Raw genomic sequence first — 19,702 nt, 5'->3', positions numbered from 1 at the left:
TTCAGAGCAAGTGATTTATTTTTACCTGCAGGGAAAAAAGGGATTCAAAGGGGAGCAAGGGGACAAGGTGAGTTCATCCAACACACAAATTAATTCTCTCTTTATTAAGCTGATATATGTTTGCTTTACAATTAAGTTGATAAATGAAAGAGTCGGTTTAATTCAGCTAAGACTAAGACTCATCACAATGGAACAAAAATGTGTGTATGTGTGCATGTCGTTTGTCAGTGTTAAATTAACAAATGCTTTCTTTTCTTTTTAGGGAGAACAAGGAGAGATGGGACCAACAGGGCCACTAGGACCCACAGTGAGTGAAGATTACGTCTTATAAAATGTGATTTAGTTTACATTATACATGTAGCAGCTTGAGGTTGGCATTTTAAAGACAAATATATACAGGTTCAACTCAAAAAACAACAATTTTGGAAACAAGTTCTCTTTTTTTAGAGTTATGTAAAGGAAACTTTCATGTATTCCATATTTATTACACGCTATGTGAAACATTTCAAGCCTTTTTTGTTTTCATTCTGATAATAATGGCTTATAGCTCTTGAAATCGGAAAACCTGCATCTTAAATGAAATGAAAAGCGTGTTAATTTACACCATCAATAGTTGTTTAGGACTCCTTTACCACAAGTTGAATGTAGTGTTGCATGGAGGTGATTAGCCCGTGTCACTACGAAGGTGTTATTGAAACCCACGTTGTTTGATAGCGGCCTTTAGCTCATCTGTATTTTGGGATGTTTCTCGTCTTCCTGTTAACAATACCTCGTATAGGGTTCTGCGGGGTTCACGTCAGGTTAGTTGGTGGGCCAATCAAACACGGTAATATCATGGACAGCAAATCGTTTGGTAGTTGTAGTGGCTCTGTGGTCAGGCGCTAACTCCTGCTGGAAAAGGAAATCTGCATCTGCATAAAGCTTCCCAGCAGATGGTAGCATGAAGTGTTCTGAAATCTCCTGGTAGACGACTGTGTTGACTTTGGACTTGATATAACACAGTGGATCAACGATAGCAGATGACATGGCACCAAAAATCCTCACAGGCTGCAGAAACTCCACACTTCTGCACCTCTTCACTCTTTCGATAGACTCCATAAAATAGAGTGAAAGATGTTCTCTCTTCTGAAAAGCTGATTTTGACCACTTTGCAACAGTCCAGTTCTGTTTCTCCTTGCTCAGGCGGGGTGCTTCTGATATTGTCTCTGGTTCAGGAGTGTCTGTATAATAGGAATGTAACAGTTGTAGCTCCTTTAGTCTTGATGCACTGACGCTAGCCTCAGTCCTTGTGAAGCTCTCACAAGTCCTTGAATCATCTATTCTTGACAATCCTTTCAAGGCTGCAGTCATCCCTGCTGCTTTTGCACCTTTTCCTGCCATACTTTAAGTCAACTTTCTATGAATACGCTTTGATTCAGCACTCTGCCAACAGACAGCCTTGTTTTTAAGCAACGACCTTCTGTGGCCTAAACTCCTTGTGGAGGATGCCAGTGATGATCTTCTGGACAACATTTAAGTCAGCAGTCTCTTCCATGATTGTGCTTGCATGTACCAAACTTGACTGAGTAATACAATGCATGCAGTCTGCTTAAATAGTCATTCACTCAAACTGGAAATGAAATATTCAAATGCTGTGAGAGCTGTAAGCCATAATCATCCAAAAAAAATAAAAAATCTTAAAGATGTTTTACTTTACATGTCATAAATATAGAATGTAAGATACTTAATCTTTTTGAATTCAATTATAATTACAAGAAACAAAAAACACTATATTCTATTTTTTGGGCTGCAAATCTACATAGTCATAACTCCCTCCAGTGACTCACCTTAGCATATAATGTACAAATTTGCAATTCAGTTTTGATTACAAAAAAGCCTGAGGCAAATGCATTATGTTTATTTGGGACCAACTCCGAAAGCTGTCTGGAAGAGCCAGTGATGCACTAATTAATATCTGTTCTCTAATGTCTCCAAACAGACATTTAGGTTGATAAATGAGCAAATGAGGCAGTCACTTTGTTCTGGGTTTTGAAGATTAGGCTCTATCGGAGATGTTCCTGATTGCATACGATCTCTGAGCCAAATTGTCAAACCTCAATGGGTATCTTTTGCAAATGGGCCATTTTTTTCCTGCTTCAGTGGTTTTTAATTTGCGGCAGCACAGAAGAGATTACTGCAAAAAAATGTCGTCATGAGAACCATCTTCCTGTCTTTTGTAATACGGGTTGCTTTTTTTTTTTTAATTCAAAAAGATTAACTTTGAAGAAAAAAAACATTAAAAACAAGACTTTGTTGGGCACAAAATGAAAAAGAGCTTTTGAACGAGAGGGTTGGAGTTGTCAATCTAAACAGAAATCACACAGAGCGTTCAAAAATGTTTTACATTTACTTCAACTTTTCCAGGGACTTACGGGGCCGATGGGGTTAAAAGGAGATGAAGGTCCAAGAGGAGTCCCTGGAGATCCTGCCAAGGGAGTAAGAACACTGTCACTCATTTAAACTCTATTAATAGAAGCACTTGTTACTGAGCTCTCAGTCATCTTTCTCCCATCACAACAGATAATTGGTCCAACTGGAAAAAAGGGCGCCAGGGTAAGTCATCATTATAGTTCTCATCACTAATTTTCTCACTAACTTGACCACAATTGGAGTTGTGTAGCACATTCTTACAGATAAAAGATTCACTTTCACACAGAATTGATTCAGAAATAAGTTAAACATCCTAAAAAGCATTTTAGATCTTTAGTATTGGTGTATCACATTAAATATTCTCAACTAAATAGGCGAAAAGGTTGAAAAAAACAAACCCAATTATTATAATTATGAAGCGTCCTGATGAATCAGCCTCATCAGGACGCTGTGCAGGTATCATTTGACTAGATCTGATGCCACGGTCTGCCTACGCAAGCAATAAAATAAACACCTGTCATCGCATTCTGACTCAGATTTTGCTCAACTAAAAGACTGTCATAAAAGACAAGAACTCTCTCATGTGAAATCACCAAACTTTTTAAATACTGGTTGAAAATATGCCCATGTAGGTCACGATAGCTGTGAGCTAGATGGATTCTGTTTTTTGGATCTTTATAGTGAGGTTTAAGTCAGCCAATTAGAAATTCTTCTGCCTTGAAAAAAACTGTACCTTCACGAAATATTTGTAGAATTATAACTTCTTCTTTTGGCATAAGCTGCCCAACTACTACAATTATTAGTCTGATAAGTTGTTTAGGGCAGTAAAAGAGTTACTCGTCTGCTATTTAGGTTTTGGCAATTAGTGCTTAAACAATCTAACTTTGGATGCTGCATCACCTTGTTCAATTTTGTCACGACCTCACATGTCAGTTGTTTGCTTGCGTGTATCTTAACCAGCTTCAAATAAGTCAGTCACCCAGAGGGACATGATTCTCTTGATGTTTCCTTCCATGGAAACGCCGGTAATTAATTATTCCGGGTATTCTTGCACGCTCAATCCTCCGGGCCCGCTTATCAAACACAATTAAGATTTTCTCTCATTAACTTTTTCAGTGGGACTGAATGCTCCGTCGGATGAGGCTTCTTTAATTTCAGTCCACAGGGTGCCAGCGAGCGTGAAGAGAAGTTTAGCCTGCTGACCTGACTCATTGATGTATATGTGTTTGAGTGTGTGCACGTCTTCTGTCTGTCAGGGAGACGTCGGTCCAGTCGGTCCAACAGGCCCTCAGGGAATAAAGGGGGAACGAGGAGATAAGGGAGAAAAGGTTAATATATTTGGTCTTTTTCAATCACTAATGGAAAAACAGAGCACATAGATGTTAGGTGCAGAATAATGAGATATGATTTTGCCGTGTGGCTGTGGTTTGCTGTGACGTGTGCAGGGTAGTCCTGGCTTTGGGATTCCAGGACAGCAGGGACCAAAGGGAGAAAACGGCGAGAGGGTGAGTCATCCATATGAATTCTGTAATAATAAAGCAGGAAGCAGCTGTTGTTTGCTGCTGTATTTTTAATCATGTTTTCATCCTTCATAGGGAAATGTTGGTTTATCTGGAAAACCAGGACCAAAGGTGAGTTCACTTAAAGCGTCTCCAGTGAATATTTTCAGATTAACAACGGCTCAAATGAATATATGCAGCATGAAAACGATCACCAGTGATTCCTCCCCTGACTTTGCAGTTACCCTCTGCAGACTTTTACCATTTTTCAGCTCTTTATTTTGGTTTTGCACGTTGTTTTCCCATCTTGGTTCACTCTCACCACTTTCAACAACCCCATTTTCTACCACAGCAGGCAGCTGTTTTCAGCAAAAAAACAGCTCCAACAACTCACTGCATGTCATCTGTACAAACAGCAGGATGACAAAGTTAGCCACAAACTGGTGAATGTAGTGAAGGATTTAGTGAATGTTACGCTCACCAGGTGACCAGAAACACAACTGAAGCTGAATGTTACTCTTTGTGTGTTTGATGCTAAATAATCAACATGTTGCCTGACACCGACTTATAAGTGTGGCCATTATACTATATGAGTGTTAGATGTTGTTCTGCCTCCCCCATGTGGTCAGAAATGTATACATAATATTAAGTAATCATAACATGTAAAGCACACAATGTGTTTGGGGTAAATTCCACCTCAGACTTTTATTGCAACTAATAACAACCCTCATTGTACATTTTAAAAACATGTGACTTTCTACTGAGATTCTGAACCAGAGGTTGTGTCTTTGCTCAGGGGCAGGACGGCTTTAAAGGTGACAGGGGGAGTCCTGGTTCACCTGGCAATCCTGGAGAACCAGGATTAAGAGGTAAAGATGTAAGTAAATCCTGAGTGGTTGTTACAGCACTGACGAAAGCACAATTCAGATTTGTTATTTAAGCTTATTTAGGAAACATGAGAAGAAAGCTCAGGGTATTATAAAAATCCCGAGTAGGATATGACAAATGGAGCGTTCGAAATGTGATGTTTGCAGATAAAAGGTTCAGTTTCAGCTGGAGGCCAGGAAAATGATCCGCTTGTTCCCTTTTCTCATTTATATACTGTGTATGTTGGTGGCTTCATATTTGCATTGTAATACTGATGACAGTTATTATGAACTGTGTGTGTGTAGGGCGCACCTGGAGCTAAAGGAGAACAAGGAATTAAGGTTGGTTTGATGCATGTTTTTGCTGGTTTTGTTGATTTGAATTTAAACATTTAATTCCAGAAGTTTGGTGTTTCAGCAATGATTTAAGATCAACCGTAAATAAAATTAGCTCCTTTAATTTTTCTCTTTCACAGGGTGAACTAGGACCAGCTGGAGAACCTGGCGACAGAGGAATCAGGGTATTTTTCAGCTATCATATAAAGTCTTTGCAAAAAGCAACTCTAACAGAGGCTGTTTCCGGAAAGAAAAAAAAAAAGAAAGAAAGAAAAATGGGATTTGAAAGATGTGATAAAGCTTGTGCAGGGGAAAAAAAAAGTGTTTTGGGGCTCTGATTGCAAAACTTTGACCAGAACACCTGGTAGTATTCTTGATACAATCAAAGCAAAGAGCAAGGAAGATTTTAGAGGGCATAAGAGAACAATTCATGGCAAATAGAAGAGTTGAATCAAATAGTAGAATCAAACTGAAATTAGCTCTGCAAGCACCAAACATTCAAGTTGGCTTTTTTCCGCACAGTTTTGTTCACCACCACCCAGTGTGCCATCCATGTCACATAATTAGTTAAATTTTGTTTTGTAACTCACTGTGTGCTCATATTGCATTTCAATTCCCTTTCATCCAGTTTATAGACTGTTAGGCTGTTAGTCTCATGCTTTCTTCAAGCAGTTTACGTTCCAGACTCCGCTGTCTGCCAGGACTCTCACTAAGCAGCCATCATGTTGCAGCAGTTATGCACACACACAGGATTAAATCGTAAATTTTTATTTGTGAATTTACTGCAACACAATAATGTGAGGTGCTCTGTTTTCTAATATGAATCTTATTGGCCAGGGTCCACTGGGGTTACCGGGACGACCAGGGGACCCTGGAGAAAAAGGCGATTCTGGGAAGCCTGGTCTGTCTGTAAGTTCTCTGACATGATAATTAAAATAAACTCACGCTCCTCTGTAGCTAATTATATGTGTAGGGAATCATAATGTTGTGGATTGTTTAGCTGAAATTGTGAGGCTTCAACTTTGCCTGTGCTGTTTTTCTTTTTTGAAGGGCACTGAGGGCATCAAAGGTGACAAAGGAGAGCCGGTATGTTTGTATCTTCCATCTGTCTAACTGACGATCACGTTGTTTCTCGTGGTTGACCGCCTTCTTGTCATTCTCTTGTGTCAGTCACCATTTCTTTACAACCTGCTCTCCTCCTGTGACTTCACGATTTCTGTTTAGATACGTTGAGTAATTAACTTTGGCTTTTTGTGTGTGCCACCCTTCAGTGCACCTACTTTTGTCCTTTGTGTTACAAATATGGAATGTGTTTAGCAGTGTGACATTTCAGATTGTAACTGTGTCTTTGTCTGTCTTCTTTCGATCACGCTGGCGTTGCCACAAAGGGAAAACCTGGGCCTCCGGGAACACAAGTAAACAAATCTCTATTGTCATTTCTGACAACTTCTTATCAGTTCAGCCATGTTTGACAGAAGCGTTTAATGATTTGAAAAAAATAATAATAATCTCCCATAAGACGTTATGTCTGTTCACTAATCAGCTGATTAGCAAACTAACTTTTCATTTGTCATTCTGTTCTTCTAGATTATTACAGACAACAACATTCTGACCAGAGTGATTAAGGTACCTTGAAGAATAGCACGCAACACTCTTTAATTCATTCATTTTTGTAAACAAATTTAAAATTCTTTCATTTCCAGGGTGAGCCAGGAGAGCCCGGTCAGCCTGGTTTGAGAGGAGAAACGGGTCTACCTGGGCCAAGAGTGAGTATCCTCTGGCTTACTTCACAAAAATGTTCATACTGCAAATCTGTGAGCGAACTGATCATGACAACTGTGCTATCCCAAACAGTAACCCATAGAATAACGGTTTTAGAGGTAGTAGTCAAGAGATGCCAGTTCTTATAATCCTGCTGGTGAGATTATTTATTATTTACAACTTATTATTTGATCACTGAAACAATTAGCCCATTGTTTTAGTCTGCTGTCAGGATATTATTTGGATAACCAGTGTAAGAGTGTGTAACATTCCCCTGTACGTGAATGTGTAACTGATAAAATTGATCAACAGCTTCATTCCACAAGCTATCAGAATGCTGAACTGCTGATCTAGATATGCAAACACTTGTTTATTTGAAATGCTTTAAGTTATTGGATCCTGAAGAAACACTTTTTCATCTTGCTTGTACAACCGTGTATGTACAGCAAAATGACAATAAACTTGATTTGATTGATTGATTTGATTTTGATTTGAATGTGTAACTGATAAAATTTGTCAATTTGTGTTGTGCTGCTCTGTAGACTTCACCTGAAAGCCAAAATCCCAGATATTCTCTGGGTCTCCACCTTCTTAAACATGACAAACAGCTGCTTTCTACTTTCTAGTCTGATGATTTCTGGGGCAAGGACAAACAAACCAATACATTTTAAGCCATTTCTTACATTTCATAGACAAAATGTAAAAAATCAAACAAACAGGCAAATCTGTAGGTTAGTTGATAATGGAAATAATCACGAGTTCACCACTACGAATGATTAGAATCTCTTGAATCCTTCCAGTTTTTGAATATTCTCTTTTTCCAGGGTCCAGAAGGAAAACCTGGATTACCAGGAACGTCTCTGGTATGTGTGTGCATAATGTTAAATTGCAGCTCCTGTGGTTGTGTTTGATCCACCAGGACTCAGCATTTGTTTAAATATATGTTGAAATATAAAACTGCTTGGGTTTGTAGGGTGGTTCAGGAGTTGATGGTTTACCAGGAAAGCCAGGAATGAAGGTTATTCAAACACTTACATACACACAGTGTTACTGGTATTATTCAATTATTATGTTGTGAAAATGCCCATGTAAACTTGTATTGACTATAAAATGTTTTGTGAAAACCACAGGGTGATGAAGGGCCAAAAGGAGAGCTTGGTCTGGTGAGTCCAACAATGTTGTTTGTCATAACTCAAGGTTATGACATTATAAAGAACCTATAAAGAACATACAGTATAACAGCTTATCTTCAGGTTTTCAAAGGTCTTAAAAAGCTTTGAATTCAGTTTACACAATACAGTAGGCCCTAGAAGGTATTAAAAAGTCTATAAAATAGTCATAATAATATAACTATGATGATTTTTATAGACTTTTTAATTTCAAATATAATTTAAATTCCCTTTTAGCTGCTATTGAGAGTAGTGTTCAACATAAAATGTGCTTGTCTGCCTATTTTCTGCTACTAATTTGGGCCTAGAATTAAATTGGGACATTGCAAATTATATTCGAATGGTATCGATCAGTTAATAACTGTAGATCACAGTGTTCCTCTTGGTTTTATTTCATACTTCAACTGCAGTCTTTTTACAGTATGTTTAACAATATGTTCAGTTAGACTCAGTAAATCCTGCAGAAACTGTGTTTAAGACATTTGCACCAATAGCCAAACATGTAGTGTTAGACTTGTGTGAGCATCAGAGAAACTGAAATACCTCATTAATAATCAGATATAACTTTTAGTTGGTCTTAGCTGTGAAAACTGGAGAAATAATTAGATTCACTTCAGTTCCCTACGCAGTAATTAGTTGGAGTTTGTGACTCACCGACTAACTGAAGTTAAATCAGAAGAAACATAAAAGCTTCCTGTTACATGTGAATTGCGTTATCTCACTTACACAAAAACATTTAAGGAAACATCAGCGATCCTGTCATGAATTTGAATCTTGATTTAGAGCATTTCCACTCAGATCTTTTAGTTCACTCTTGTTTTCATGCACCCAGGAACTGTAGATGCTTTTCATTGTGGTGTTTTTGTGTTTGTGTGAGTCAAAATAACATAAAAATATATAATACATAGAATATATAGAAATGTCTTTGGACAAACACAAATGTGTCAGAATCATTTAGTTTCAGATTGTTCTTGTTCTACCAGCCCCTCCATAGATAAAGGTAGTTTGCACAACATGACGAAGTATTATATACATCATTATATATTGTCAGTAAACTTTTTTTTGTGTTAAAATAAATCACTTACAAGGGAAATTCCGCCTTTTCTTTGTTTCAGTGTTTCTGCACACTCAATTCTTGTGTTTTTATGGTAAATTTTTCACAATTTTGCTATGGTGAAAAACTTTAAAATGTTCTCTGTGCTAACACAGAAAGGAGATAAAGGAGACCAGGGCCGGATTGGGATCGCTGGGATGCCTGGTTTACCAGGAACTGCTGTGAGTATGTCTCTGAGTCACCGTGCATCACCATCCATCCTTTTTATGTTTTTAATGGCGACATCCAATATTGGAGCTATTCAAACCAATTAGATTCAAACCAATATAATGAAATGTGTTGTTGTTTTAGGTTTGTCATTAGCCGTAATGATCAGTAGTTGTATTTCCTCGACAGGGGAGACCTGGCATTGATGGGAAGAGAGGCCTGCCAGGAAAAGATGTGAGCTTTTTCATAAGACAGCTCACACCACCGTGCTTTTTGACACCACCTGCACTGCTGTGTGCTTCACAACAGTCTTTCTGCATTCTCTAGCTAATTGGTGAAATTAAAAATATTGTGTCTTTTCATAGGGAGAAAAGGGACCCAAAGGAGATGACGGCAAAAAGGTTCATAAAAGTTATTGCAACCAACTTAAAAGTTCATGACACTTTAAAAAAAACAAAAAAACAACATGTGTTAACGTCCCTCTTATTTACAGGGGGACAAGGGAGACGCAGGGGCAAATGTAAGTGGTGTTTAAGTTATGAAAAAGAAATCTTTGTGAGAAAATTGAGATTGTAACAGAGTTTTTGTTTCGTCACAGGGCACAGATGGCAGTAAGGGGGAACCAGGACCTCCAGGTTTGCCTGGTAGGCAAGTGCTTGTCACTTCTGAGGTAAAAATAAACCCCTGCAAATTTGGTGAATTGTATGATCACAACAGAAACAGATTTCTTATTTCAAACCTCTTACAAAAGCTCAACAGCAGGTTTAGCTGACGTGTTCATGATTATACCTGTAATCACAATCAGTTTGACTCATTTCTGTTTTGTGGTGGTTCAGAAAAATGTCAGTCTATTTAGACTTGAATTGCAGTTTAACTTTCCTAATTTTCACTTGGATCCGTTCTCAGGGCGCCACCATTGACGAAATCCGACAAGCATTTCCAATCCCAATGGGTCCTCCAGGAGCCACTGTGAGTTTGACACTTGCACACAACAGCTCGTAAACAATGGCACATCATTTTAGAAGTTGCATGGCAGGATTCATACGTCACCTGCATGGAATTTCAGTCATCATTCGGCGATGACTGTAGTGCTTAAGTGTGGAAGTTGTTTTGCAAACAGATATGGTGAGCTTGATGTCATGCATTGTGGATGCATGTTCAAATGTCTTGCTCCTCTGTTTCTGTGTGTTTAGGGTTCTCCGGGAATAAAGGTAAGGTGGTAATGTTGTTTATAATGAAACTGTGTTCAAAAAAGAGAGAGAAAAAACCTGATATTTAGACTTGTTGACTTATTTGTCCCTTTTTTTTGGCAGGGTGATAAAGGAGAAAGAGGCCTGAAAGGAGAGAAGGTAGTGTTGATCAGTCTGCTTCGAAAATATTGAAATGTACATTACATTGTTTTCACTGTATTTGTTTTGTGTTTCTGCAGGGCGATAATGGAGCTCCTGGAAAATCTCTAGAGATGAAGGTTGACCACAAGACATAATAGATCCAACTCTGGGTTACATGTTCTCATTTGACATTGTTAAGTCTCTGAGTAACATATTTTTCCACCCCTTTAGGACATTGAAGCGATGTTTGAAGCCTATGGTATAAGGGTGAGCTCTGAGCTTGACAGTGTTTTGACGTTGACAGAGTTTGTAGTAGTAAAGTAGTAGTAGCAGAGTTTGACCCTCTGAATAAAATCTGTTTTCTCAGCTGCCTTTGCTGAAGACGTTGATTGACAGGTTGCTGCAGGATGGAATAGAGGAACTGCTTCATGTGCTCAGCACCTCCAAGAAAACAAAAGAAAACACAGGGACTCACACCTCCAACATCATCACCGAGTACACAGTAAGTAAAATCAAGAAAAGAAGCTGTGAATTTTTGGTTTTGCAGTTGTTTTTTTTGGCCAATTCCTCATAGAATTACAAGACACGACTACAAAACGTCAATGTTTAGAGAGCAACAACTGAACTGGTGACGTGTAATTTACCAAATGACTTGTCAACTTAAATATATCTCATTATTTATGTCTTTAAACATAAGATCACAAAATCTGTGAAACAAAGGGCACTAGAAATGAAATCGTTTTCTTTTTATGTTTGTGTTGTCTCAGAGTTCTGTGAAGTTTGACCTCAGCAGTCAGCCGCTGGACACCATTGAGGACCCTGATTTGGATGGCCATCTTCCTGAGTCTTTGTCAGTTGTGAGTAACCTCAGCCGGGGTCTTTAAGTCTTGTTTTTCCCCAAAATGAGGGGAAAAAGTCTACCTACATGATGAAATTATGGCTGTTATTTTTTTCAAAGCCAAATAAAGTTGTGTCCAAAATGCATTTTATACTAATTCAGCAATTTGATATCTTGATTCAAGCTGCTTAAACATACAAACAAACCTGAAACCAAGACTTTTGTAGCAGGAAAACAAGGAGTTTGTGTTATTTCTGTCATTAGCTTTTTATTGGAGAAGTCATGAAAGCTGAATGTGGACGTGAAGTCCTTAATAACATTTTCATTTTTTCAAGAGAAAACGTCTTTCATGTCCTTCTCATCTAATTATGTTAATACTCATCACTTAGAGTAACCAAGCAACAAAGACCATTCCAATAAAAATAGTCTGGGTGACAAATATCGAAACTCTTTACTTCTTTACCAGGAATGTGACAGACTTGAATCTATGTGATCATGTACCACACCTGTATTTGTATGAAGACTGCAGTGTCTGATATGTGACTGATTGTCTTTTACTTATATTTTTTTTTAGAATTCTTTTTAAAATTTTATATTTATTTAGGCCACAAGCAAACAAACATATGAGTCTCACAGTAGTGAAAAATAACTATCTCAATAAAAAAAAAATGCAATATTTTTCCAAAACTGAATTAACTTTTCTTGCCTTAATTTTACCTGAGAGCATGGATTTGTTTTTCTTTTTCATGTTTGATGAATGTTTAAAAACGTATAAATTACCTTTAAAAAGATGAATAGTTTCATCCATTGAATAAAGAGGAAATATTTATAAAGTGGTGATACATTTACAAGTCTTGATTTTTTAAAATAATAATAAAAAAATCTATATCTAAATCTAAAATAGAAATATAATGGATATCTGAAGTTATTAATTTTTTTCATGTGATTTAAAATTAGTCATATAATTTCACTTTGTCTTTTTATTTATATTTTTTAGGTATTTCAAAAAATACTTTTACAGTGTACTCTAATAAATCAGCATTATATAATGCCTTTTAGTATTGTCACTATTGCGCTTTTACGTCAGACAGATGCTTCTTGTCAAAGCTGGATGCTTTTTCACTTCCTCTTATTCTGTCTTTTATTGTGAAGGATCCATTAAATGAAACCTCAGAGGTTCCTACTTTATGGAGCGTCACCACACTGAACGGAGAGCAGGAGTTCAACACGATCGAGGCCAGAGGGAAGCAGATAGTAGACTGGGACAGTGACAAAGTGCCTTCGCTCAAAATTAATTTCACTGTGGTCAATTCTACTTTCAATTACACTACAACCAAAGAGGTAAGGACGTTAGATCGATTCAGAGCTGATTTTAGATCAACATTTTGATTAAAGCAGCTCAGTGCTTTTTTCTCTTTATCTCTTCCATTACTCCTGTAACTCCTTATTATCAAATATCCAAAATACAGTTCAATAAATCAATCATCAAGTAATTAGGTCATGGTATGCAGTACGCTGCGGCAAGCGCTCACATAATTTTAGGTTAAAATACCTGAAAAACTTCAGTCGCGAAAATGTAAAGATTTAAAACCCTGACAAAATTAATTCTGTCAAATAACTAGTGTCATTTAACATTTAAGTTCTGCTGAATGTGAAATTCTAAACATGTAAATTTGTGTCAGACGGTTTCAGGGTTACCTGAAACTGTGGTGGAGACTGTTGTCCTCACTCAGGAGGACTCACTGAAGAAGAGTTCAGGAGCAAAGAAGAAGAACAGGGAACGTGGGAAAGTAAAGCTACCATGACTGTTTTACTGATAATGAAGTTTAAAGTAGAAGATAAACCACAGAACACTCCTCGATCACTTCACCATAAATGTGTAAATAAGTGTATAGATGTATAAATGTATACATACAAAGGACCATACAAAGTGTTTCATGTTTTAGCTTTCCTAATGTTCAGTTCATCGTATGAAAATCAACTTCCAGAGACATCCAGAGATTCTAAACTTGACATTTTGTGGCCTCACATGTTTTTATAAACAAATTATATGTGTGTTTTAGTAGAGATGTGGGCAGATGCTTCTTAGATACATTTTAAAGCCAGAGTTTAGGACTTTTGCTCCTAAATGAACATCCATTTCCACATCGGTAGAGATCTGTCTGCGATCAACCAGCAGTGATTGGTTTGCCAGAGATAAACAGGGGAGCAACCACAGCAGTAAAGACGCAGTAGACTACGGCAAATATAATAGTAATGTAGCATAACCTGTGGTGGAGAAGTGTCAAAGAAACGTTTCTGATGCTCCAGACAAAAGAACAAACACAAAGCAAAACTTGGTGCTCAGATCAACCAAGAGGCATAACCACACATTGACAACTGCCAAAAGGGGGAGACAACCCCTCCGCAGGTTTAGAGACACTGAGACATTTGGGAGTTTGAGCACTAATGAGCTGTGTTGTCAGAAAACCTAATCCAAAAGATAAACAAGAAGTAAACACTGAAATTCCAATGAGCATGATGGGAACTTTTAGCTCAGCCTGCTGCCACCCTGGAGGTCCCTGTGTTGATGGGAAATGGTGCCTTTATTTTGAAGGCTGCCAAACATTGCACCTTTAAGGAACATTCGCCAAAACATCCACAGAGCCCAAGATCCATTCATTTCAACCTTATAACAGCTGTTACTGTCTTGTTGTTTTCAGGTGGAACTTTTAAAAAAATTTGCCACATGAAAGTGTTTATTCTGATGAATGACTTTTCTTCTAATGAGCCACACAAGTATCTGTGAGCTGATTTTCATGCCACTGTTACACGTAAATTGAAGTTTGTGAATAAAAATGGGTTTCTGATTAGTATTTAAATCATTGCCTATCAATTTCATCAAGAAGAGGGACTCCTCCAAAAAAATGGCCATCGACTAAATCCACTAATCAACTAAAACATGCAGAACACTCTGGTGTGGTCCTACAACAATAAATAGCTCTAAACTATTTTGTAACACTGAGGGCTCCTAATCATCCTAAAGGTGTTGTTTGATTTTGTTTTTTTTTGATAATCATTAACTACTTATCTCCCTCTTAATTATCTCCCTAAACTTATCAACCATAGTTTCATACTCAATCATCAACAACTTCTGAAGCATGAGGAACCTTTATCTTCTTTCTCTCTGACTGTGAACTTCTTAACCAGGGCAAAGGAAATAAAGGACGACATAAGAGGCAGAGACAACGCCTGGTAAATGTCCTTGAAGGGGTCGAACTAAACCTTTAGCGGCGAACTAAACAAAACCCAACATCAACTAACACGGCTGCAGAAACCCAAACTTAAACTGACTCTAACACGACATTAACAGTATTTGCGTAGAAATAACTGCTTTGTTACTAAAACTTAATAAATGCTAATAATAAATTAACATATTGCAAATATAACAAACTATATTAACCAGTTATTTTGTACATGATTTTACGATTTAACTAAAAGCATGCATTCGCTTTAACGTTCATGTGCTTCTTATTATAAATACAACAAACTGATGGATGGGCTGCTTTGTGGTCGCTTGGCATTGCGCAGATGATGAATGATGCTCCATATCTTCTTCTAATAATTGTAATTTCTGCTTTAAGACAAATGAAGAGGACAAACAAGAAGAGGAAGAGTTTTATGACGGTGAAGAATACAATTACGAATATGAGGTAGGCAGCAATAAATAAACTCGTGGAACCTTCATTTTGAAGTGATGGTGATGATGTGGAGTTGTTACAGATTTAGAACGTTGTCATACTGAGTGTCTTCTTGTTAACAAGCCTGTCAAACTCCTGATCCAGTCGCCTGTGTGTGTGTGTGTGTGTTTTTTTTTTTTTAATATAGCAGCATCTCTGGGGACTGAAATATGTCACTGCCCACATGAACACTGCAGAGAGTTGATTAACGGCACTCCCACTACCTGAATTTAATTATTACAGATAAATTACTTTGTCACTGCAGCCCACTGCGTCTGCTCTGCACATCATGTACTCTGAGTGTTTAAAAGTTATGATGAGACTACTGTTTTGTTTTTTTCCAATCAGGAGGAAGTTTCCCTCGATGGCCCTCCAGTCTCTAAGGAGAGAAGAGAAAACCGACAGGTACATTTGCTTCAGTGCTCTCCTCCTGCATCGGGTATAAACGTTACGATTCATATTTAATGTAAAATGTGTGTGTTTTTCTTAATCATATGCAGCTTGAAGTCCAAACAGATGAAACCCCCCATCAAGTGGATGAAAAGGTGAGCATTCATAATTCTGTAGCCCACATGATAAGAAAAAGTCATTCACAGGTGCAGGACTGGACAATGATAGAAATACAAATGAACTCAGCTGTGTGCCGCTTTGTTGTACCGGAAGAATAATGATATATTTATGCTGTTTTTATCTGTTGCAGGGGGAACAGTTACCCACGCACAATCCTGCCCAGTTAGAAACCTCCAGTCCTCCTGTTACATTGTTCTCAGACCGAGAAACAGACACACAGGTGAAACTACACATCATTGGATGTATTTTTTTTTTTTATCTGTTTTGAATTATTGATGTCATGCATTGACATGAATGTATTATTTTTATCTTTTGGTGCAAAGACACAACCAAGAAACAAAAAAAACCACTTCAGATTCTTGCACTCTGGTCCATAGTGGCTGCAATGCCGCCCATTTAGCGTTCCACTCTTATACCATTGTTGAATAGTTAACGCGCTGAGCGCCTTTAAATAAAATCAAGAAACCAAATCAGTGAGTCACTATCAAACTAGTCTGACTCACTGGATGTAGGATGCAGATATGCGCCACCAAACGTCTCATTTGGCTTTGTCCTTTCTTCCACTATCTGTGTGTAACAGGTTTATTTTACGACTGGAAACAATCACAACGACCTCTGAGCAGCAACCTACCACATTCAAAGTTTTGCTGAGAATTTGGATCATGCAGTAATGCAGGTCTTCTAGTTGTTCTTGTTTTTTTGTTGGTTTTTCCTTTTCATTGCCGTTGTTCTTTTCCTTGCTTCCATTTTTTTCCCACCATTTTTTCTGTTTTTTTTTTGGACCCCGGGGGTTGCTTCTTTTGTTTTGTTGTTTGTTTTAAGGAATTCCAACCAGGGGGGGGCTTTTTTTCCCTCCTATAGCACGATGATTTTGTGACACAGGGCTAAACAGGGCTACTATCAAACTAGCCTTGTATAGTCAGACTGTTCTCTAGTGTCGTCACAGTGCTGTGGAGAATGGTCTGACTACACCTCGTTGTCATTCTGCTGAAGGGGAAAAACCTTTTTGGTTTTTTTTTTTTTCTTTCAACCCATTAGCATTCTTTTTGGGCGTTGTTAGGCCGGGGTTGCGGCCCGGTTTTCCTTTCAAATTTGGGGGTTTTTTTTTGTTGGACCTTTTGGGGTCTTTTTAATTGAATTAATTATTTCGCCAAATAAAACTATCTGGGCTGATTTATGGAACGATCCAAACCTTCTGCAAAATTTTTCGGTGTTGGAGGTTCCTGCTCGGAGGATTTTGTCTCCTGTCATGAAGGGTATTTTGTAAATAGTAACATGTAGATATTGGAAGAGAAAGAAGTGGCCATTGGTAGGCTTATATCTGCAATCTACATGTGATGAGTCAGACAACTATCAAAATACCACTTCAAGCCAAAGATATTCTAAACATTAAAGTCTTCTGGCCCAATATGTCACTTGAATGGCACATCAGTGTAAGCATGCAACATGATGACCCCAAAAAATCAAACACCAAAACACAAGGGAAAACGTTTCAAAGCATGTTAAAAGGAGAAGGCTTTGTGCTACTTCTGCATAGACTGGTTGGTTGTGTTACATATTTTTAAAGATCTCCTTCTGATTTATCTTCCTGTAGGTCATCTCAACAACCACAGAGCCGCTATCTAAAGCCCTGGATGATACAGAGGAGGTATATGAGGGTCTTGGCTGACTTTCTCAGTGCTTATTGGAAATGGAGCATATACTCAGTATGGTGCTTCAGTTTTAAAGTGATGTTTTCCTTTATTGTTCTAACCAGGATGAAGCGTCACTGCCGACGCCCCCCGTTGCAACAGAAGAACCAGATAAGGTAGAGTTGTGTTTTCAGATTTGAATCTCAATGAATGAGTCTGAAGATCCTTGCATGCCCTGGAATGCAAAGCTCTTTTATTTACACTTAACACAAGAGGACTGAAGGTGATGGGCAAGTGCTTGAATAAATTGAAGTATTGGCTTCACTATAATATACTTTGAATGATACAGACTGAGCACTTGGCATCACATGTTAAGACCTTTTCTTCCTTCTACTTTCTTTGAAAATTTCACCAGTGCAAAACAATGCACGTGTTTGTGGCTAACGTGATTACAAGAGGGAATGGAAATATAAAATCAAACCTTTTTTCAAAGCATGAGACAGGACATCATTTTTGAGCAGCATGCTTTTAGCATGATTTCTCTAAAGCTTGTCTGAGTGGGAATGAGCAGAAACTGTAGCCTTAGTCCAACTTTTCAGGAATGATTTACTGAGACTAAATTCCAGAGAGTTACTTTTAATACTTTCTCTCTCTCGTTTTTTTTTTTTTTTTAAACAGGAAATCTCTTAATTCCCAAGAGACTGAGACTATAGAGTCTTAATGAATCATAAGAAAGCACTGCACGGAGAGTGTGAATAAACTGTGAACTCTGGGGATGAAACCTGAACCCAACCAACGTTTCATGAGGGGGGACTTCTTTCCACACAGAGACAATGTCACCCACCCAAACCTATGGCCATACCCAACGTCATCTCCTGCAGTGTGAACACCAGTGTAGCCTTACCTACCTTTTCAAGAACTCTTAATTTATTTATTACAAGCATTTCTCTGTAACTGATACAGCAATAAACTTCCTCGAGCATTTACCAACAGTTTCAACACATATTTACTTGTGCTGAGTTGTATGGAAATTTTATTTATTGAAACTTGGAGAAAAGTTTGCTTTTTTAACACCAAGTATCATTGATATTATTCAGAATGTAGTGGTACTATATGCAGTTTTGTAGCCAGATCAAACACTGTTTTCACTGGTGAAATTTTTCTTTGTTATTGCAATGTCAGTGTTTAACCTCTCTGTGCATGTATGCTTCAGTAAAAATGTTAAAATAAGTTTCTAAGCAAGTCTCTGTCTTCTTTTTTTTGTTGTATATTTTTCCATCACACACATCAGTCAGCACATTTCTTTTATAGAAAGCTTAAAAATTGCTTTGCTAAATTTGCTCATCAAAGCTTTGGGGGACTCAACAGGTGCCTCGACTTCAAATTCGGATGAAAAGAGGCACCTCCTGGCCTGATTCCATGGTAAGTGTCGCCTGTTTTTTGCAGAAGACAGATAAATAAGAGCAAAAAATGATGCTAGTAATCATTTTTATATTGTAGGTGTTCATGCCAGGTGTCCAGGGTGGAAGAAATCGCTTTAAGGCAGCACAAAAAGTAATTATTTTAACTAGATACTGTGTTTCCAGTCTTTAAATAGTCAAACTGCATACATGGGACTCAAATTGCATCAAATAAAAATGTGAAAATGCAATTTCATGGTCACACATAAAAGATTTTTCCACTTATTTTAATTCCAGCATCTGTCCTCTGGAGCTCGAGGGTACAGCAGTTGGAATGTAAGTCAGCAATCATCAGTTCAAATAAATATCAAGGACTCACTCAAATTAAGATGGTGCAACTTATGAATACATTTGTGTCACAAAATGTGTTTTTCTAGAAGGCAAAGCAAGAACATCCTGACCTTCAAACTCATACTAGGAGGGAAAGGCCAGAAATCAGAGAGAGGCAGAGATACAGTGATGCAGGAAGAGATATTCATGCAGAAATACAAGGTGGAGGAGAAGAACCAACTGAAGCTGAAGAGCTGGAAGACTGGGAGATGGAAAAAGAGAAAGAAGTGATGCCAGACAGATATACAGAGACAGGCCCTGATCCCGTCTATGAGGAGGAGGAGGAGAGGAGTGGAGACTATGACTGGGAGACAGAGGAAGACGTAGATAGAGAGAGGGAGGAGGGGGTGGACCTGGAGAGGGAGAGAGAGAAGGAGAGGATGGAGATGGAGAGAGAGAGAGAGGAGCTGGAGAAGGAGAGAGAGGCAGAGCTGGAGAGAGAGCAAATGGAGAAGGAGAGAGAGCAAATGGAGAAGGAGAAGGAGCTGGAGAGGGAGAGGACCGACCAGGAGGTGGAGAGAG

At 38.1% G+C, this 19,702-nt stretch overlaps 1 protein-coding gene across 1 annotated transcript in view; it reads left to right on the top strand.

The window, feature by feature from the left end:
- Positions 1–18,620, top strand: part of col7a1l (collagen type VII alpha 1-like) — a 49,400-nt gene extending 30,780 nt beyond the window's left edge. The window contains exons 41-80 of the mRNA XM_008301326.1: positions 32–67; positions 263–307; positions 2,404–2,475; positions 2,560–2,592; positions 3,666–3,737; positions 3,855–3,914; positions 4,005–4,040; positions 4,705–4,785; positions 5,081–5,116; positions 5,251–5,295; positions 5,948–6,019; positions 6,161–6,196; positions 6,499–6,525; positions 6,698–6,736; positions 6,814–6,876; positions 7,696–7,734; positions 7,845–7,889; positions 8,002–8,034; positions 9,250–9,315; positions 9,491–9,535; positions 9,667–9,702; positions 9,795–9,821; positions 9,900–9,971; positions 10,208–10,270; positions 10,495–10,512; positions 10,615–10,650; positions 10,731–10,769; positions 10,864–10,899; positions 11,000–11,134; positions 11,400–11,489; positions 12,623–12,811; positions 13,153–13,260; positions 14,660–14,704; positions 15,094–15,162; positions 15,538–15,594; positions 15,690–15,734; positions 15,890–15,979; positions 17,354–17,407; positions 17,516–17,566; positions 18,069–18,620. Of these exons, the coding sequence (XP_008299548.1) occupies positions 32–67; positions 263–307; positions 2,404–2,475; positions 2,560–2,592; positions 3,666–3,737; positions 3,855–3,914; positions 4,005–4,040; positions 4,705–4,785; positions 5,081–5,116; positions 5,251–5,295; positions 5,948–6,019; positions 6,161–6,196; positions 6,499–6,525; positions 6,698–6,736; positions 6,814–6,876; positions 7,696–7,734; positions 7,845–7,889; positions 8,002–8,034; positions 9,250–9,315; positions 9,491–9,535; positions 9,667–9,702; positions 9,795–9,821; positions 9,900–9,971; positions 10,208–10,270; positions 10,495–10,512; positions 10,615–10,650; positions 10,731–10,769; positions 10,864–10,899; positions 11,000–11,134; positions 11,400–11,489; positions 12,623–12,811; positions 13,153–13,260; positions 14,660–14,704; positions 15,094–15,162; positions 15,538–15,594; positions 15,690–15,734; positions 15,890–15,979; positions 17,354–17,407; positions 17,516–17,566; positions 18,069–18,080 (2,253 nt within the window). The 3' untranslated portion in view covers positions 18,081–18,620. The remainder of the gene's footprint in view (positions 1–31; positions 68–262; positions 308–2,403; positions 2,476–2,559; positions 2,593–3,665; positions 3,738–3,854; positions 3,915–4,004; positions 4,041–4,704; positions 4,786–5,080; positions 5,117–5,250; positions 5,296–5,947; positions 6,020–6,160; positions 6,197–6,498; positions 6,526–6,697; positions 6,737–6,813; positions 6,877–7,695; positions 7,735–7,844; positions 7,890–8,001; positions 8,035–9,249; positions 9,316–9,490; positions 9,536–9,666; positions 9,703–9,794; positions 9,822–9,899; positions 9,972–10,207; positions 10,271–10,494; positions 10,513–10,614; positions 10,651–10,730; positions 10,770–10,863; positions 10,900–10,999; positions 11,135–11,399; positions 11,490–12,622; positions 12,812–13,152; positions 13,261–14,659; positions 14,705–15,093; positions 15,163–15,537; positions 15,595–15,689; positions 15,735–15,889; positions 15,980–17,353; positions 17,408–17,515; positions 17,567–18,068) is intronic.
- The last annotated feature ends 1,082 nt before the right edge of the window (positions 18,621–19,702 follow it).

This window comes from Stegastes partitus, unplaced genomic scaffold, assembly GCF_000690725.1.
Source record: "Stegastes partitus isolate 25-593 unplaced genomic scaffold, Stegastes_partitus-1.0.2 Scaffold1659, whole genome shotgun sequence".
In the NCBI taxonomy this organism is placed as follows: Eukaryota; Metazoa; Chordata; class Actinopteri; family Pomacentridae; genus Stegastes; species Stegastes partitus.
This window is presented reverse-complemented; position numbering and strand designations above follow the sequence as displayed.